At 40.8% G+C, this 18,687-nt stretch overlaps 1 protein-coding gene across 1 annotated transcript in view; it reads right to left on the reverse strand.

The window, feature by feature from the left end:
* LOC110500983 (transient receptor potential cation channel subfamily M member 1) overlaps positions 1-18,687 on the reverse strand; it is a 95,385-nt gene that overhangs the window by 30,892 nt on the left and 45,806 nt on the right. Inside the window, exons 18-26 of the mRNA XM_090221658.1 lie at positions 17,638-17,710; positions 15,931-16,043; positions 13,478-13,648; positions 9,024-9,158; positions 7,261-7,311; positions 5,281-5,421; positions 3,511-3,540; positions 2,834-3,138; positions 1,966-2,194 (exon numbers count right to left, since the gene is read on the reverse strand). Coding sequence (XP_090077784.1) covers positions 1,966-2,194; positions 2,834-3,138; positions 3,511-3,540; positions 5,281-5,421; positions 7,261-7,311; positions 9,024-9,158; positions 13,478-13,648; positions 15,931-16,043; positions 17,638-17,710 — 1,248 coding nt within the window. The remainder of the gene's footprint in view (positions 1-1,965; positions 2,195-2,833; positions 3,139-3,510; positions 3,541-5,280; positions 5,422-7,260; positions 7,312-9,023; positions 9,159-13,477; positions 13,649-15,930; positions 16,044-17,637; positions 17,711-18,687) is intronic.

Below are 18,687 nucleotides of genomic sequence, written 5' to 3' on the forward strand. Positions count from 1 at the left end.
CGAGTTCCAAACTGCCTGTGGAAAAAATGTCAGCACAAGAACTGTTCGTTGGAAGCTTCATGAAATGGGTTTCCATGGCCAAGCAGCTGCACACAAGCCTAAGATCACCATGTGCAATGACAAGCGTCGGCTGGTGTGGTGTAAAGCTCACCGGTATTGGACTCTGGAGCAGTGGAAACACTTTCTCTGGAGTGATGAATCGCGCTTCACCATCTGGCAGTCCGACGGACAAATCTGGGTTTGGCAGATGCCAGGAGAACGCTACCTGCCCCAATGCAATAGTACCAACTGTTTGGTGGAGGAGGAATAATGGTCTGGGGCTGTTTTTCATGGTTCGGGTTAGGCCCCTTAGTTCCAGTGAAGGGAAATCTTAACGCTACAGAATACAATGACATTCTAGAGGATTCTGTGCTTCCAACTCTGTGGCAACAGTTTGAGGAAGGCCATTTCCTGTTTCAGCATAACAATGCCCCCGTGTACAAAGCAAGGTCCATACAGAAATGGTTTGTCAAGATCTTTGTGGATGAACTTGATTGGCCTGCGAAGAGCCCTGACCGCAACCCCATCGAACACCTTTGGGATGAATTGGAACGCCGATTGCGACCCAGGCCTAATCGCCCAACAACAGTGTCACCTCAGCAATGTTACAGGATCTAGTGGAAAGTCTTCCCAGAAGAGTGGAGGCTTTTATAGCAGCAATGTTCAAACATCTAGTGGAAAGCCTTCCCAGAAGAGTGGAGGCTGTTATAGCCGCAAAGGGGGGACAAACTCCATATTAATGTCCATGTCTTTGGACTGAGATGATCGACGAGCAGTGTATCGGTTTTTGCATTGGATGCATCTCAATCCAACCCATCTGCGGTGAAAGGTGACAGAGCTGCAGTGGTGTTTGTCAGACCATGAGACATCCCATCTGCGGTGAAAGGTGACAGAGCTGCCACGGTGTTTGTCAAACTATGAGACACCCCATCTGCGGTGAAAGGTGACAGAGCTGCCACGGTGTTTGTCAGACCATGAGACATCCTGAAAATCGATCTTCTCATAAAATTGTCTGTGGCCTAAAAATCCTGCTATGGAAAGATGAGTCTCTCGTGAACAAGATGGTGTTCTCCGGTTTGCTCTAGGACCCCTACAAACCTCCTGGGACTTTTCTGAAGTTTGTACAGCTGATCTGCCAACTTCTGTCTGTAGCCTCCGAACAGTTACTAATCTGACCCATCTGTGGAAAAGTGAGACTCTCACGAACACGTAGAAGTTGGTTGTTTTGCTCTAGGATGCCCACAAGCCCCACAAGACTCATCTAAGGCCTGGTCCCCTGGTACCAGTTGAAAAAAATGAATGGAAGTACTGTATACACACCATATGCTCACACTACACTGTCACTCCCACACAAATCCCTCACACATTCAAATGTTACACACACACACATTTTTTAAAACTTTTTAAATTCTGCATCTTTGGAGAAGGTTCATAAGAAAGCATTTCAATGTAAAGTCTACACCAGCTGTATTCGGAGCCTGTGATAAAATACCATTTGATTTGATTCCAGGTTCAATGTTTGACATGACTGAGTTAGCTGAAGTTGGCTAGCTAGCTAGCAAGTGACAAGAACGTTATCCAGCCTGCATAGCAACCATTTTGTTTAGAATGGATGATCAGTCCTTTTGCATAGCAACCATGCAAAAATAATTAAGGACTGGGCGGCGTCTGTAGCAACTTGACCAAATAACTAACATCCAGATTTTTGTCTGGACTATATCTTCTGGTGAAATAATGACATTTTATGAATTTACTTATCTAAAAAAAAGGAGAGATATGTAATTTATTGTTATTTTAGTATGTTGGTAACAGTTTTATAAAAGCAATAAGACACGGGAGGCAGTGATGTATCATGAATACAGTCACAGGTAAATGGGTTGATTGGCTCTCTGCTATCGCTTGGCCATGTTCAGGTCTTTAACCCACCTTGAACCCGTTCCTCTTGCCCATTCTCAGACATCCCATCCACATATCAGTGAGCAGCATCTGACTGCAGGTGTGGGCGATAAAGTCTCTGTGCTTGGCGGCTACAGCCAGTTTCAGGCAGGTAGAGTTGCTCCAGTTCTTTAGCTGATAGGTCAGTAGTTTCATGGCCACCTGCTCATCGTGCTTATAGGACTGGTCTAGGAGCTCGTAGGCCAGCTGGCCAAACTCTCTGAGGAGGGAAGAAGGAAGACGTTGTGCTTAGGGGTCAATTCCATTTACAATTCCAATTTTCTTATTTGGAATTTGAGTTTGCTTCCTGAATTTCCTCACTAACGTGACTCCAACGCTGTTAGATTGAAACCTTTCTGCTAGCTAGCCCCTCACTAACTTGATCCCAACACTGTTAGATTGAAACCTTTCTGCTAGCTAGTCCCTCACTAACTTGACCCCAACACCGTTAAATCTAAACCTTTCTGCTAGCGAGTCCCTCACTAACTTGACCCCCACACTGTTAAATCTAAACCTTTCTGCTAGCTAGCCTCTCACTAACTTGACCCCAACGCTGTTAAATCTTTCTGCTAGCTAGCCTCTCACTAACTTGACCCCAACACTGTTAAATCTAAACCTTTCTGCTAGCTAGACCCTCACTAACTTGACCCCAACACTGTTAAATCTAAACCTTTCTGCTAGCTAGACCCTCACTAACTTGACCCCCACACTGTTAAATCTAAACCTTTCTGCTAGCTAGCCTCTCACTAACTTGACCCCAACACTGTTAGATTGAAACCTTTCTGCTAGCTAGTCCCTCACTAACTTGACCCCAACACTGTTAAATCTAAACCTTTCTGCTAGCTAGCCTTTCACTAACTTGGAATTGTTTTCCAGGTCCTGGAAGATGTCGTCCACCAGTTCACTCTGAGACGACTCGTGGGCCATGGCCTTGTACAGCTTACAGGCCACCAGAGCTTTGGCCATGGCCTCTTCCCCCCTCTTCCACAGGAACAGAGCCATCTTCTGACGCTTCATGAGAACAGCCCACACCATCAGCTCATGGAACGGGTACTGGAAGCGGCTGACCTCCGGGTCGTCCACATCGATGTCGATCTCTTCCTCTTTCTTCTTCTTCTTCTTCTTCTTCCCTTTACTATTGCCTGTTCCTCCAGGCTCGTCGTCCTGGTATGAATCAGATGGATATTAGAAATATGAATTATTGGGTGTAGGGCGAATCTTAACTTCACTTCACTGAAGTCAAATGTTTACTTAGACATGCATTGATACCAATGGGAGACTAAGTAGATTCTCCCCTGTATACAGAAACAAATTTAAGTGGTTATTGTATTGGTATGGATGATGTTGTAATGAATCAGCAGGGAGCAGGCCTCGAACCCTCGACCTTCTTGCCCGAAGTCCAGCGTGCTATCGACTGTGCCGCAAAAGCATGCTCGTGCGGCAGAGTCGATTTCCGCGCTTATAAACCCAGGGTCGTTACAATATAAAATGTCGCTAAGTAGAACAACGGTGGTAAGTGAAAGACGAGACACTCACCTCCAGTCCTAACATTTTTAAAGCTTTCGGCTGTGAAACAAAACAAGGGGAGAGGACAGCATTTAATTAGCATGATTAACATTAGCATTCATGTTAGCATTAGCATTCATGTTAGCATTAGCATTCATGTTAGCATTAGCATTTTATATATTATATATTATTACTATTAAAGTTATTGTTACACTGAACAAAAATATTTAAATGCAGCACGCAACAATTTTCAAAGGTTTTACTGAGTTACAGTTCATATAAGGAAATCAGTCAATTGAAATAAATTCATTATTTATCTCAAATAATGTGCTTCTACGTCTGCGTTGCTTCCTGTTTGGGGTTTTAGGCTGGGTTTCTGTACAGACTTTGTGACATTGGCGGATGCAAAAAGGGCTTTATAAATACATTTGATTTGATTTGATTTGATTCATTAGGCCCTAATCTATGGATTTCACATGACTGGGAATACAGACATGCATTGGTCAGTATCTGGTGTGACCACCATTTGCCTCATGCAGCGAGACACATCTCCTTCGCATAGAGTTGATCAGGCTGTTGATTTGTGGCCTGTGAAATGTTGTCCCACTGCTCTTCAATGGCTGTGGGAACTGGAACAAGCTGTCGTACACATCGATCCAGAGCATCCCAAACATGCTCAGTGGGTAACATATCTGCCATGGAAGAACTGGGACATTTTCAGCGTCCGGGAATTGTGTACAGATCCTTGTGAACGGGGTCAGTGCATTATCATGCTGAAACATGAGGTGATGGCGGCAGATGAATGTCACGAAAATGGGCCTCAAGATCTCGTCACGGTATCTCCGTGCATTCAAACTTCCATCGCTAAAATTCTATTGTGTTTGTTTTCCGCAACTTATGCCTGCCCCATACCATAACACCACTGCCACTATGGGGCACTCTGTTCACAACGTTGACATCCAGCAAACCGCTCACCCACACAACACCATACACGCTATCTGCCATCTGCCCGGTACAGTTGAAACCGGGATTCATCCCGTGAAGTGCACACTTCTCCACCGTTCAAATGGTCATGGAAGGTGAGCATTTGCCAACTGAAGTCGGTTATGACGCCGAACTGCAGTCAGGTCAAGACCCTGGTGAGGACGACGAGGACGCAGATGAGCTTCCCTGAGACGGTTTCTGACAGTTTTTGCAGAAATTCTTTGGTTGTGCAAACCCACGGTTTCATCAGCTGTCTGAGTGGCGGGTCTCAGACGATCCTGCAGGAGAAGAAGCTGGATGTGGAGGTTCTGGGCTGGCGTGGTTACATGTGGTCTGGGGTTGTGATGCCGGTTGGACATACTGCCAAATTCTCTAAAATGACGTTGGAGGCGGCTTATGGTAGAGAAATACATTAAATTCTCTGGCAAGACATTCTTGCAGTCTGCATGCCAATTGGACGCTCGCTCAAAACTTGAGACATCCGTGGCATTGTGTTGTGTGACAAAACTGCACATTTTAGAGTGGCCCTTTATTGTCCCCAGCACAAGGTGCACCTGTGTAACGATCATGCTGTTTAATATGCCACACCTCTCAGGTGGATGGATTATCTTGGCAAAGGAGAAATGCTCACTAACAGGGAAGTAAACAAATGTAAACTCAACATTTAAGAGAAATAAGATTTACGTGAGTATGAAAACATTTCTGTGATCTTTTATTTCAGCTGATGAAAAATAGGAGCAACCCTTTACATGTTGCGTTTCTATTTTTTGTTCAGTGTGTTACATTCAGATCTGTAAAGGGAGTGTTTCTCCTCACTCTTTTTAAACCGTAGAGGTTGTTGTAGAGGGTGCGGAACTGTTTCCTGGTGTAGTTACAGCGATAGGCCCCGCCCATCAGGAACTCCAGGACCAATCCGATATCGATCAAGGTGATCTGGTAATCCGGTGGAAGATTTCCCTGAAACACCAAACAACCATCATCATTATACTGTTACTGTTTTCACATTACTATAGGGGGTCAATATTAGGTAACACGTTACTATAGGGGGTCAATATTAGGTAACACTACTATAGGGGGTCAATATTAGGTATCACTTTACTATAGGGGGTCAATATTAGGTAACACGTTACTATAGGGGGTCAATATTAGGTAACACGTTACTATAGGGGGTCAATATTAGGTAACACTTTACTATAGGGGGTCAATATTAGGTAACACTTTACTATAGGGGGCCAATGTTAGGTATCACTTTACTATAGGGGGTAAATATTAGGTACCACTACTATAGGGGGTCAATATTAGGTACCACTACTATAGGGGGTCAATATTAGGTAACACGTTACTATAGGGGGTCAATATTAGGTAACACTTTGCTATAGGGGGTCAATATCAGGTAACACGTTACTATAGGGGGTCAATATTAGGTAACACTTTACTATAGGTGGTCAATATTAGGTATCACTTTGCTATAGGGGGTCAATATTAGGTAAGACTTTACTATAGGGGGTCAATATTAGGTATCACTTTACTATAGGGGGTCAATATTAGGTATCACTTTACTATAGGGGGTCAATATTAGGTAACACTTTGCTGTAGGGGGTCAATATTAGGTATCACTTTACTATAGGGGGTCAATATCAGGTAACACGTTACTATAGGGGGTCAATATTAGGTAACACTTTACTATAGGGGGTCAATATTAGGTATCACTTTGCTATAGGGGGTCAATATTAGGTAAGACTTTACTATAGGGGGTCAATATTAGGTATCACTTTACTATAGGGGGTCAATATTAGGTATCACTTTACTATAGGGGGTCAATATTAGGTAACACTTTGCTGTAGGGGGTCAATATTAGGTATCACTTTACTATAGGGGGGTAGATATTAGGTAAGACTTTACTATAGGGGGGTAGATATTAGGTAACACTTTACTATAAATAGCCCCTTTATGAAACCAGTCATAACACCTTTATGAAACCAGTCATAACACCTTTATGAAACCAGTCATAACACCTTTATGAAACCAGTCATAACACCTTTATGAAACCAGTCATAACACCTTTATGAAACCAGTCATAACACTTTTATGAAACCAGTCATAACACCAGTCATAACACCTTAATGAAACCAGTCATAACACCTTAATGAAACCAGTCATAACACCAGTCATAACACCTTTATGAAACCAGCCATAACACCTTTATGAAACCAGCCATAACACCTTAATGAAACCAGTCATAACACCAGTCATAACACCTTTCTGAAACCAGCCATAACACCTTTATGAAACCAGCCATAACACCAGTCATAACACCTTTATGAAACCAGCCATAACACCTTAATGAAACCAATCATAACACCTTAATGAAACCAGTCATAACACCAGTCATAACACCTTTATGAAACCAGCCATAACACCAGTCATAACACCTTTATGAAACCAGTCATAACACCTTTGTGAAACCAGTCACAACACCTTTATGAAACCAGTCATAACACCAGTCATAACACCTTTATGAAACCAGTCATAACACCTTTGTGAAACCAGTCACAACACCTTTATGAAACCAGTCATAACACCATAATGAAACCAGCCATAACACCTTTGTGTTGTTGATGGACATTGTAAACATGTAATTGACTCCCTGATGAAACCAGTCACAACACCTTTATGAAACCAGTCATAACACCATAATGAAACCAGCCATAACACCTTGGTATTGTTGATGGACATTGTAAACATGTCATTGACTCCCTGTCCACATAAAGGTTAAATAATAGAAGGAAACAGTACCTTTTTAACGTCTCTAACTACAAAGTGCAGTGTATTCGTTGGGCCCAGCCTCTGTGAAAACAAACAACATAACAAACAGAGATGGACTTTCAATTCAATTCAATTCAAGGGGTTTTATTCACATTGGAAACATATGTTAACCTAACAAAGCAAGTGAGGTAGATAATAGTCTCTCTCTCTCTCTCTCTCTCTCTCTACATTCAATCCAATTCAATTCAATCCAATTCAATCGAAGGTGCTTTATTGGCAGGGGAAACATATATTAACATTGACAAAGCAGGCAAGAGGTTAGGAAGTGCAGCTCAGTTTCCACCTCATTTTGTGGGCAGTGAGCTCATAGCCTGTCTTCTCTTGAGAGCCATGTTTGCCTACGGCAGTCTCTCTCAATAGCAAGGCTATGATCACTAAGTCAAAGCTTTCCTTAAGTTTGGGTCAGTCACAGTGGTCAGGTGTTCTGCCACTGTGTACTCTCTGTTTAGGGCCAAATAGCTTTCTAGTTTGCTCAGTTTTTTTGTTAATTCTTTCCAATGTGTCAAGTAATTATCTTTTTGTTTTCTCATGATTTGGTTGGGTCTAATTGTGCTGCTGTCCTGGGGCTCTGTAGGGTGTGTTTGTGAACAGAGCCCCAGGACCAGCTTGCTTAGGGGACTCTTCTCCAGGTTCATCTCTCTGTAGGTGATGGCTTTGTTATGGAAGGTTTGGGAATCGCTTCCTTTTAGGTGGTTGTATAATTGAATGGCTCTTTTCTGGATTTTGATGATTATAATGCATGCAGAGCAGAATTAGGCAGATAATTTGGTTTTCTACGTTGTACACGGAGGATTTTTTTGCAGAATTCTGCATCTCAATTTTGTGTTTGTCCCATTTTGTGAAATATCGGAGCGTACCCCAGACCTCACAACCGTAAAGGGCAATGGGTTCTATGACTGATTCAAGCATTTTTAGCCAGATCCTAATTGGTATGTTGAATTTTATGTTCCTTTTGATGGCATAGAATGCCCTTCTTGCCTTGTCTCTCAGATCATTCACAGCTTTGTGGAAGTTACCTGTGGCGCTGATGTTTAGGCCAAGGTATGTATCATTTTTTGTGTGCTCTAGGGCAACGGTGTCTAGATGGAATTTGTATTTGTGGTCCTGGCGACTGGACCTTTTTTGGAACACCATTATTTTGGTCTTACTGGGATTTGCTGTCAGGGCCCAGGTCTGGCAGAATTTTCTAGTGCCCGCGCCAATTCATTAATATATTTGTCCAGCTCTCCGGGTCACTCTCTGTCTAAAAATCTAATTCTCAACAATATACTTCATGGATTTTTGTATATACTACTAACATGTATTTAGAAGCAAGGTTGGGGTAAAGTCCACTTAAATCAATTCTGGAAGTTAACAGAAATGGAATTGACCCCAATCTATCTATCTATCTATCTATCTATCTATCTATCTATCTGTCTATCTGTCTATCTATCTGTCTGTCTGTCTGTCTGTCTGTCTGTCTGTCTGTCTGTCTGTCTGTCTGTCTGTCTGTCTGTCTGTCTGTCTGTCTGTCTGTCTGTCTGTCTGTCTGTCTGTCTGTCTGTCTGTCTGTCTGTCTGTCTATCTATCTATCTATCTATCTATCTATCTATCTATCTATCTATCTATCTATCTATCTATCTGTCTATCTGTCTATCTGTCTATCTGTCTATCTGTCTATCTGTCTGTCTGTCTGTCTGTCTGTCTGTCTGTCTGTCTGTCTGTCTGTCTGTCTGTCTGTCTATCTATCTCACCGTGTTGTAGAGTTCCTCCAGACGAGGGATGGTGAGGAAGTGGTGGATGTTGACACCGTTCTCTATCAGCAGCTTGACGAAGTCCACCCTGTCCAGCACCAGGGCATCCATCATGGCCTGCTCCAGAGAGTTCACCTACAGTAGAGAAACACATTAAACTTCTTAGGGCCAGGTCCCTTTTTTTCTCCACTTCCTCTCTGAATGACGCGCCCAAAGTAAACTTCCTGGAGTTCAGGCCCAAAGTAAACTGCCTGTTGCTCAGGCCCTGAAGCCAGAATATGCATATAATTGGTTTGTAGTTTGTAGAAATGTAAAAATAATGTAGAATGAGAATATAACACAATAGATATGGTAGGAGAAAATCCAAAGAAAAACCAACCGGATTTTTGTTTTTGTTGAGACCATCCTCTTAGAATGGCTAGTATAAGGGCATATTGCAAATTAGCTCCCAGGATGCAATTCATATGGCTTCCCCAGGGTTTTAGCAGTCTATGTTCAAGGTTTCAGGCTTGTAACTTCCAAAATGAATAAGAAATATCAGTTTTAGTACAGTGACACAGTCTTGGAAATTCGTGTTTGCGCGCCATGAAGACAGGACGCACCTGCTAAAATCGGTTTCCTATTGAACATACTTCTTTCCGTAAGAAATATTGTAGTTTGATTACATTTTAGGGAATCTGAGGAGTTAATAGAAACTTATTTTGAATTGTTGAAACAAAGTATAGGGGTAGATTTTCAGATTCCTTTCTCTGCATTTTGAGCAAGTGGATTACTCAAATCGATGGCGCCAACTAAACTGACTTTTGGGATATAAAGAAGGATTTTATCTAACAAAACGACACTACATGTTAAAGCTGGGACCCTTTGGATGACAAATCAGAGGAAGATTTTCAAAAAGTAAATGAATATTTAATTGCTATTTGTAAATTTATGAAACCTGTGCCGGTGGAAAAATATTTTGATATGGGGCGCCATCCTCAAACAATCGCATGGCATGTTTTCGCTGTAACAGCTACTGGAAATCGGTGCAGTTATATTAACAAGAATTTAAGCTTTCAACCGATATAAGACACTTGTACAGTGGGGAGAAACAAGTATTTGATACACTGCCGATTTTGCAGGTTTTCCTACTTACAAAGCATGTAGAGGTCTGTAATTTTTTATCATAGGTACACTTCAACTGTGAGAGATGGAATCTAAAACAAAAATCCAGAAAATCACATTTTAGCTCAATATCAAATAATTTCTGGGTAACAATAAGTTTATCATAAAGATAATTTTTTTTATCAGAAATTAACAAAATTAGCTTCTTAGCAAAGAGTAATTTCAAACGCTAGAATTTAGCGAGGACTGTCTGGGAGTGGGGAGGGGGAAAACTGAATACTTGCTGTTATTGGCTGAGAGGTTTGGGAACTCTCTTTCTTATTGGTCTATGAACTCAGTTACCACCTGGTGATGTCACCAGACAGGCCCAAAACTCCATCACACCAAAACAGGCTGAATTTTCAGGCGGTCTTTTCAAACAGCCCTGTACACTAAAAGGGCATTATCATATATATTTTTTGGTACATTTCCCAGTATTATTCCAACCTTAAAGTGTGTAAATATATATAAAACACCTTTAATATCAGTGTTGTCGTGGTAATGAAAGGTGGGTAAACCCTGACGCCACGGTTCAGGAAGAATAAGTACTCATTAAAATATGAATTAAAAGAGTTGACTTGCATTATCCTCTACATAACTGCTTCAGATAGAAATGATATAATATAGTGTATTGATGTGTTTGACTATAGTGCATTGATGTGGTTGAATATAGTGTATTGATGTGGTTGAATATAGTGTATTGATGTGGTTGAATATAGTGTATTGATATGGTTGAATATAGTGTATTGATGTGGTTGAATATAGTGTATTGATATGGTTGAATATAGTGTATTGATGTGGTTGAATATAGTGTATTGATATGGTTGAATATAGTGTATTGATATGGTTGAATATAGTGTATTGATGTGGTTGAATATAGTGTATTGATATGGTTGAATATAGTGTATTGATATGGTTGAATATAGTGTATTGATGTGGTTGAATATAGTGTATTGATATGGTTGAATATAGTGTATTGATGTGGTTGAATATAGTGTATTGATGTGGTTGAATATAGTGTATTGATGTGGTTGAATATAGTGTATTGATATGGTTGAATATAGTGTATTGATGTGGTTGAATATAGTGTATTGATGTGGTTGAATATAGTGTATTGATGTGGTTGAATATAGTGTATTGATATGGTTGAATATAGTGTATTGATGTGGTTGAATATAGTGTATTGATGTGGTTGAATATAGTGTATTGATGTGGTTGAATATAGTGTATTGATGTGGTTGAATATAGTGTATTGATGTGGTTGAATATAGTGCATTGATGTGGTTGAATATAGTGTATTGATATGGTTGAATATAGTGCATTGATGTGGTTGAATATAGTGTATTGATGTGGTTGAATATAGTGTATTGATGTGGTTGAATATAGTGTATTGATATGGTTGAATATAGTGTATTGATATGCTTGAATATAGTGTATTGATGTGGTTGAATATAGTGTATTGATATGTTTGAATATAGTGTATTGATATGGTTGAATATAGTGTATTGATATGGTTGAATATAGTGTATTGATATGGTTGAATATAGTGTATTGATATGGTTGAATATAGTGTATTGATATGGTTGAATATAGTGTATTGATATGCTTGAATATAGTGTATTGATGTGGTTGAATATAGTGTATTGATATGTTTGAATATAGTGTATTGATATGGTTGAATATAGTGTATTGATATGCTTGAATATAGTGTATTGATGTGGTTGAATATAGTGTATTGATATGTTTGAATATAGTGTATTGATATGGTTGAATATAGTGTATTGATATGGTTGAATATAGTGTATTGATATGGTTGAATATAGTGTATTGATATGGTTGAATATAGTGTATTGATGTGGTTGAATATAGTGTATTGATGTGGTTGAATATAGTGTATTGATGTGGTTGAATATAGTGTATTGATATGGTTGAATATAGTGTATTGATGTGGTTGAATATAGTGTATTGATGTGGTTGAATATAGTGTATTGATGTGGTTGAATATAGTGTATTGATGTGGTTGAATATAGTGTATTGATATGGTTGAATATAGTGTATTGATATGTTTGAGAGTTGAATATAGTGTATTGATGTGGTTGAATATAGTGTATTGATATGGTTGAATATAGTGTATTGATGTGGTTGAATATAGTGTATTGATGTGTTTGAATATAGTGTATTGATATGTTTGAGGGTTGAATATAGTGTATTGATATGTTTGAGGGTTGAATATAGTGTATTGATGTGTTTGAATATAGTGTATTGATATGTTTGAGGGTTGAATATAGTGTATTGATATGGTTGAATATAGTGTATTGATATGCTTGAATATAGTGTATTGATGTGGTTGAATATAGTGTATTGATATGTTTGAATATAGTGTATTGATATGGTTGAATATAGTGTATTGATATGGTTGAATATAGTGTATTGATATGGTTGAATATAGTGTATTGATATGGTTGAATATAGTGTATTGATGTGGTTGAATATAGTGTATTGATGTGGTTGAATATAGTGTATTGATGTGGTTGAATATAGTGTATTGATATGGTTGAATATAGTGTATTGATGTGGTTGAATATAGTGTATTGATGTGGTTGAATATAGTGTATTGATGTGGTTGAATATAGTGTATTGATGTGGTTGAATATAGTGTATTGATATGGTTGAATATAGTGTATTGATATGTTTGAGAGTTGAATATAGTGTATTGATGTGGTTGAATATAGTGTATTGATATGGTTGAATATAGTGTATTGATGTGGTTGAATATAGTGTATTGATGTGTTTGAATATAGTGTATTGATATGTTTGAGGGTTGAATATAGTGTATTGATATGTTTGAGGGTTGAATATAGTGTATTGATGTGTTTGAATATAGTGTATTGATATGTTTGAGGGTTGAATATAGTGTATTGATATGTTTGAGGGTTGAATATAGTGTATTGATGTGTTTGAATATAGTGTATTGATATGTTTGAGGGTTGAATATAGTGTATTGATGTGTTTGAATATAGTGTATTGATATGTTTGAGGGTTGAATATAGTGTATTGATGTGTTTGAATATAGTGTATTGATATGTTTGAGGGTTGAATATAGTGTATTGATGTGTTTGAGGGTTGAATATAGTGTATTGATATGTTTGAGGGTTGAATATAGTGTATTGATATGTTTGAGGGTTGAATATAGTGTATTGATGTGTTTGAATATAGTGTATTGATGTGTTTGAATATAGTGTATTGAAATGTTTGAGGGTTGAATATAGTGTATTGTGTGAAAGCCTAACCACTACTGGTTATTGATTTACCCAGTTGCGTAGCTCCAGCTTCCTGGGGTCCGTCTCTTCCGGAGGTTCAGGTTTGGCCTTGCCTCCTTTGCCCTTCTTGACCCTGGCCTTGCCCTTCCCTGCCCCACCACCTCCACCGCGGACTGGGACCGGGCTCTTGGTCTTCTCCTGGGATGCCGTGGCGTTGGCCGCCTGGAAGGTAACACAGGAGGGATGAAAGCCCCTTGTTGACCCAGGTCACATGGAGCTGTTACAGTACCTGCAGTGGAGGTTGTTGTCTCACCATCACCGTTGGTTAGAGCTTCAGGTGTGTCCCAAATGGAACCCTAAACCCTGTCTCGCGCACTAGTTTTGACCAAGTCCAATAGGGCTCTAGACAAAAGTAGTGCACTATGTTTAGGGAATTTGATGCCTTTTTGGGATATGGGCAGTTGTTCTGACTTGAGGTCTGCAAGCTGAACTCTATTTAAGCCGTATTATTCAAACTGTACTCTAACCCGCTGATGCCAATGAGTGATTTAGGTCAAAGGTCAAGTTGCACATGCTTATCTGATCTCTGAATCAGACCCATGTTCATTACAATCAGGCCCTGTTAGACCAGCATGGTGATGTTCATTACAACTCTGAATCAGGCCCTGTTAGACCAGCATGGTGTTGTTCATTACAACTCTGAATCAGACCCTGTTAGACCAGCATGGTGATGTTCATTACAACTCTGAATCAGGCCCTGTTAGACCAGCATGGTGATGTTCATTACAATCAGGCCCTGTTAGACCAGCATGGTGATGTTCATTACAATCAGGCCCTGTTAGACCAGCATGGTGTTGTTCATTACAATCAGGCCCTGTTAGACCAGCATGGTGCTGTTCATTACAACTCTGAATCAGGCCCTGTTAGACCAGCATGGTGTTGTTCATTACAACTCTGAATCAGACCCTGTTAGACCAGCATGGTGATGTTCATTACAACTCTGAATCAGGCCCTGTTAGACCAGCATGGTGATGTTCATTACAACTCTGAATCAGGCCCTGTTAGACCAGCATGGTGTTGTTCACTACAACTCTGAATCAGACCCTGTTAGACCAGCATGGTGATGTTCATTACAACTCTGAATCAGGCCCTGTTAGACCAGCATGGTGTTGTTCATTACAACTCTGAATCAGGCCCTGTTAGACCAGCATGGTGTTGTTCATTACAACTCTGAATCAGACCCTGTTAGACCAGCATGGTGTTGTTCACTACAACTCTGAATCAGACCCTGTTAGACCAGCATGGTGTTGTTCATTACAACTCTGAATCAGGCCCTGTTAGACCAGCATGGTGATGTTCATTACAACTCTGAATCAGACCCTGTTAGACCAGCACGGTGATGTTCATTACAACTCTGAATCAGGCCCTGTTAGACCAGCATGGTGTTGTTCATTACAACTCTGAATCAGACCCTGTTAGACCAGCATGGTGTTGTTCACTACAACTCTGAATCAGACCCTGTTAGACCAGCATGGTGTTGTTCATTACAACTCTGAATCAGACCCTGTTAGACCAGCATGGTGATGTTCATTACAACTCTGAATCAGACCCTGTTAGACCAGCATGGTGATGTTCATTACAACTCTGAATCAGACCCTGTTAGACCAGCATGGTGTTGTTCACTACAACTCTGAATCAGGCCCTGTTAGACCAGCATGGTGATGTTCATTACAACTCTGAATCAGGCCCTGTTAGACCAGCATGGTGATGTTCATTACAACTCTGAATCAGACCCTGTTAGATCAGCATGGTGCTGTTCATTACAACTCTGAATCAGGCCCTGTTAGACCAGCATGGTGCTGTTCATTACAACTCTGAATCAGACCCTGTTAGACCAGCATGGTGATGTTCATTACAACTCTGAATCAGGCCCTGTTAGACCAGCATGGTGATGTTCATTACAACTCTGAATCAGACCCTGTTAGACCAGCATGGTGATGTTCATTACAACTCTGAATCAGACCCTGTTAGACCAGCATGGTGATGTTCATTACAACTCTGAATCAGACCCTGTTAGACCAGCATGGTGATGTTCACTACAACTCTGAATCAGACCCTGTTAGACCAGCATGGTGATGTTCATTACAACTCTGAATCAGGCCCTGTTAGACCAGCATGGTGCTGTTCACTACAACTCTGAATCAGGCCCTGTTAGACCAGCATGGTGATGTTCACTACAACTCTGAATCAGACCCTGTTAGACCAGCATGGTGATGTTCATTACAACTCTGAATCAGACCCTGTTAGACCAGCATGGTGTTGTTCATTATAACTCTGAATCAGACCCTGTTAGACCAGCATGGTGAAGTTCATTACAACTCTGAATCAGACCCTGTTAGACCAGCATGGTGATGTTCATTACAACTCTGAATCAGACCCTGTTAGACCAGCATGGTGATGTTCATTGTGTACCCATGTGTTTCCCAAGTTGTTTATAGACTTACGCTGCCACTCATGGGCCAGTGGTGACCGTAGACGAAGATCTGGCTCCTAGCGATGTCCACTCTGTTCCAGGCCAGGGCTAGACTCAGCTGGTCAGGGGCAGAGGCATTGGTGCCTACAATCAAACACCAACAAGACTTTTTGGTTTAACCTTGAAACGCTTCACAGCTGTTCAATAGACTATGTCTGGGATTCAAATCCAATGTCTCAATCCCAGCATGCATCTGTTCTATAGACTATGACTGGGATTCAGATCAAATGTCTCAATCCCAGCATGCATCTGTTCTATAGACTATGACTGGGATTCAAATCAAATGTCTCAATCCCAGCATGCATCTGTTCTATAGACTATAACTGGGATTCAGATCAAATGTCTCAATCCCAGCATGCATCTGTTCTATAGACTATGACTGGGATTCAGATCAAATGTCTCAATCCCAGCATGCATCTGTTCTATAGACTATGACTGGGATTCAGATCAAATGTCTCAATCCCAGCATGCATCTGTTCTATAGACTATGACTGGGATTCAGATCAAATGTCTCAATCCCAGCATGCATCTGTTCTATAGACTATGACTGGGATTCAGATCAAATGTCTCAATCCCAGCATGCATCTGTTCTATAGACTATGGCTGGGATTCAGATCAAATGTCTCAATCCAGCATGCATCTGTTCTATAGACTATGACTGGGATTCAGATCAAATGTCTCAATCCCAGCATGCATGTGTTCTATAGAGTATGACTGGGATTCAGATCAAATGTCTCAATCCCAGCATGCATCTGTTCTATAGACTATGACTGCGATTCAGATCCAATGTTTCAATCCCAGCATGCATCTGTTCTATAGACTATGATTGGGATTCAGATCAAATGTCTCAATCCCAGCATGCATCTGTTCTATAGACTATGACTGGGATTCAGATCAAATGTCTCAATCCCAGCATGCATCTGTTCTATAGACTATGACTGGGATTCAGATCAAATGTCTCAATCCCAGCATGCATCTGTTCTATAGACTATGACTGGGATTCAGATCAAATGTCTCAATCCCAGCATGCATCTGTTCTATAGACTATGACTGGGATTCAGATCAAATGTCTCAATCCCAGCATGCATCTGTTCTATAGACTATGACTGGGATTCAGATCCAATGTCTCAATCCCAGCATGCATCTGTTCTATAGACTATGACTGGGATTCAGATCAAATGTCTCAATCCCAGCATGCATCTGTTCTATAGACTATGGCTGGGATTCAGATCAAATGTCTCAATCCCAGCATGCATCTGTTCTATAGACTATGACTGGGATTCAGATCAAATGTCTCAATCCCAGCATGCATCTGTTCTATAGACTATGACAGGGATTCATATCAAACGTCTCAATCCCAGCATGCATCTGTTCTATAGACTATGACTGGGCTTCAAATCAAATGTCTCAATCCCAGCATGCATCTGTTCTATAGACTATGGCTGGGATTCAGATCAAACGTCTCAATCCCAGCATGCATCTGTTCTATAGACTATGGCTAGGATTCAAATCAAATGTCTCAATCCCAGCATGCATCTGTTCTATAGACTATGGCTGGGATTCAAATCCAATGTTTCAATCCCAGCGTATGTGAGAAATATCCTCTCTCTGCAGTCAGTGGTGTTAGGTGTGAAGTGAAAAAGAGCAGAAGAACAGTGGAGTGTTCTTCCCAGGTTACCTTTGAGCAAGGCTGTCAGTATGGACATCTCGATATCCTGCTGGCCCTCTGAGCCCATACGAAACACAGTGATCTAACAGGCCCATGAAAGAACAACAACAACAAAGACACGTGTAAAGGGTCAAAGGTCAACTCTCTTTTTCAGGGATTCAGTGCATGTCAAGTCTGCTCCCGCTCTTCCCTTCCCCCTGGCGCTCGAGGGCGCCAGATTACCCTGCAATCACACGCTCCTGCCATCATCACGCACACCTGCCTTCCCTCGCCACGCGCTTCAGCGTTATTGGACTCACCTGGACTCACTCATCACCTGTTAATTTCCTCTCCTAATATCTGTCAGTTTCCTTCTCTGTTCACCTGGACTCACTCATCATCTGTTAATTTCCTCTCCTATATCTGTCAGTTTCCTTCTCTGTTCACCTGGACTCACTCATCATCTGTTAATTTCCTCTCCTAATATCTGTCAGTTTCCTGCTCTGTTCACCTGGACTCACTCATCATCTGTTAATTTCCTCTCCTAATATCTGTCAGTTTCCTGCTCTGTTCACCTGGACTCACTCATCATCTGTTAATTTCCTCTCCTAATATCTGTCAGTTTCCTTCTCTGTTCACCTGGACTCACTCATCATCTGTTAATTTCCTCTCCTAATATCTGTCAGTTTCCTGCTCTGTTCACCTGGACTCACTTATGACCTGTTAATTTCCTCTCCTAATATCTGTCAGTTTCCTGCTCTGTTCAACTGGACTCACTTATCACCTGTTAATTTCCTCTCCTTAAATCTGTCAGTTTCCTGCTCTGTTCACCTGGACTCACTTATCACCTGTTATTTCCTCTCCTAATATCTGTCAGTTTCCTTCTCTGTTCACCTGGACTCACTCATCATCTGTTAATTTCCTCTCCTAATATCTGTCAGTTTCCTTCTCTGTTCACCTGGACTCACTCATCATCTGTTAATTTCCTCTCCTAATATCTGTCAGTTTCCTGCTCTGTTCACCTGGACTCACTCATCACCTGTTAATTTCCTCTCCTATATCTGTCAGTTTCCTTCTCTG

This window comes from Oncorhynchus mykiss, chromosome 26 (assembly GCF_057628025.1).
Source record: "Oncorhynchus mykiss isolate SJ-2025 chromosome 26, ASM5762802v1, whole genome shotgun sequence".
Taxonomy (NCBI): domain Eukaryota; kingdom Metazoa; phylum Chordata; class Actinopteri; order Salmoniformes; family Salmonidae; genus Oncorhynchus; species Oncorhynchus mykiss.